Genomic DNA, 1,541 nt, shown 5'->3' on the forward strand with positions numbered 1-1,541 from the left:
CTCGTACTAGCTCCATTTAATTCAAACACCACGTTTTTAACTTCTTCCATTCCAGGTAGTCTTGTTATCTCCTCGTCCTGCTCCTTTGTAATCAATTTTGGGATTACATTGAGCATCCCTTTATCCCCCGATGTTTGATCTTCTTTGAATTGTTTTCTCAAGAAGGCCACAGCCTCAACTCCAATATTCTCGCTTGTGTTGATGGTATCGGCCTTCTGCTGTTTGAATCTCAGTTAGGCGTAATTTTTTTCCTTCTCCCCTTTATGTAATTGTGGAAAAATCTCGTATTTCTGTCCCATCTTGAAACCATCTCATGCCGGCCTTCTGTTTCCAGAATTCCTCTTCCACGTAGAGGAATTTTTTCAACTCTGTTTCTGCCAACTTCAGCTCCTCCCTATTTTCCGGTGTTGGACTTATCTCTAGTTGTATCTATGTCTTCCAGTGTCGCAATCTAGTGTAAAATATCCCCAAATGTTTCCCTGCTCCAACTTGCTAGCACCCTTTTTAGTTTCTTTATTTTAGTCCGAAACTAAGTAAAAGGGTTCCCCACAAAATCAATCCTCCATTTTTCCTCAATAAGTTTCATGAACTTGGGATGTTTTACCCAAAAATTGAGAAACCTAAAAGGCTTCACTGTTGGCTCTTTCTCAATACTGCATTCCATGTGAAGTGGGGCGTGATCTGATCCTTGTCTTACTAGATGTTGAACTTCACTAGTTGGGAACAAGTTGTGAACTCTAGGTTGCCAAACACTCTATCTAATCTCTTAAAAATGCATTCTCTTTCAATTCTACCATTCCACTATGTAAACTTGCTGCGTGAGTATTTCAATTCTATCAAAGCACAATTCTTTATGCATTGACTAAAATCCATGGCTTCAAATTGTGTGAACTCCAATCCCCCTTGCTTCTCCTCTTCATTTAGTATCACATTAAAGTCTCCACCCACAAGCCACGGGAGAGTATTATCCTCAGCAAATTGTTCTAGTTCTTCCAAAAGTTCTAGTCTCTGAAGAGCATCACATATTGCATATACAACTGTATTCAGGATTTCCACATTACTTTTGCTAATTTTCACTGTAAGGTGTTGCCCACTCTCCCTAAATACTTCACCTTTCCAATCATCTTCCCAGAATACCCATATCTTAGATGCACATTTACAGTACAGATTTTCCATTCCCAGCTTCTTTTTGTATTGTTCTAGTTCTTGTGGTCCTTGAAATGGTTTCATAAGAGCTATAAAATTGCACTTATGCTTTCTATTTAGATCTCTTAGTCTCTCAAATGCCTTCTGAGATTTTACAGACCTAATGTTCCAAAAGATCGCCTTCTCAATCATTGTGAAACTTCTTCCGACCTATCCTGCTGCTCCTTGTTTTCACTTGTAATGGAAGTGAAGATTGATTTGGTTTTCCCAATCAATTTTTCACTTTCTTTAAAAAAATAATAAAAGAATTATACATTTTATCTTTATTACTTACTTTTTTGTCATCCTAATTAAAAGTAGAGAAAATCAACGTATAATTAAATATGTTTTTCTCT

At 37.2% G+C, this 1,541-nt stretch overlaps 1 protein-coding gene across 1 annotated transcript; it reads right to left on the reverse strand.

Annotated features, from left to right (window-relative positions):
* Positions 1–801: 801 nt before the first annotated feature.
* LOC125827346 (uncharacterized) lies at positions 802–1,338 on the reverse strand. Its single transcript, XM_049506651.1, has one exon. It carries the CDS (start codon positions 1,336–1,338, stop codon positions 802–804), a length of 537 nt encoding a protein of 178 aa, XP_049362608.1.
* Between the last annotated feature and the right edge of the window lie 203 nt (positions 1,339–1,541).

This window comes from Solanum verrucosum, unplaced genomic scaffold (genome assembly GCF_900185275.1).
Source record: "Solanum verrucosum unplaced genomic scaffold, falcon-dt-bn FXZP01000295.1, whole genome shotgun sequence".
NCBI lineage: Eukaryota > Viridiplantae > Streptophyta > Magnoliopsida > Solanales > Solanaceae > Solanum > Solanum verrucosum.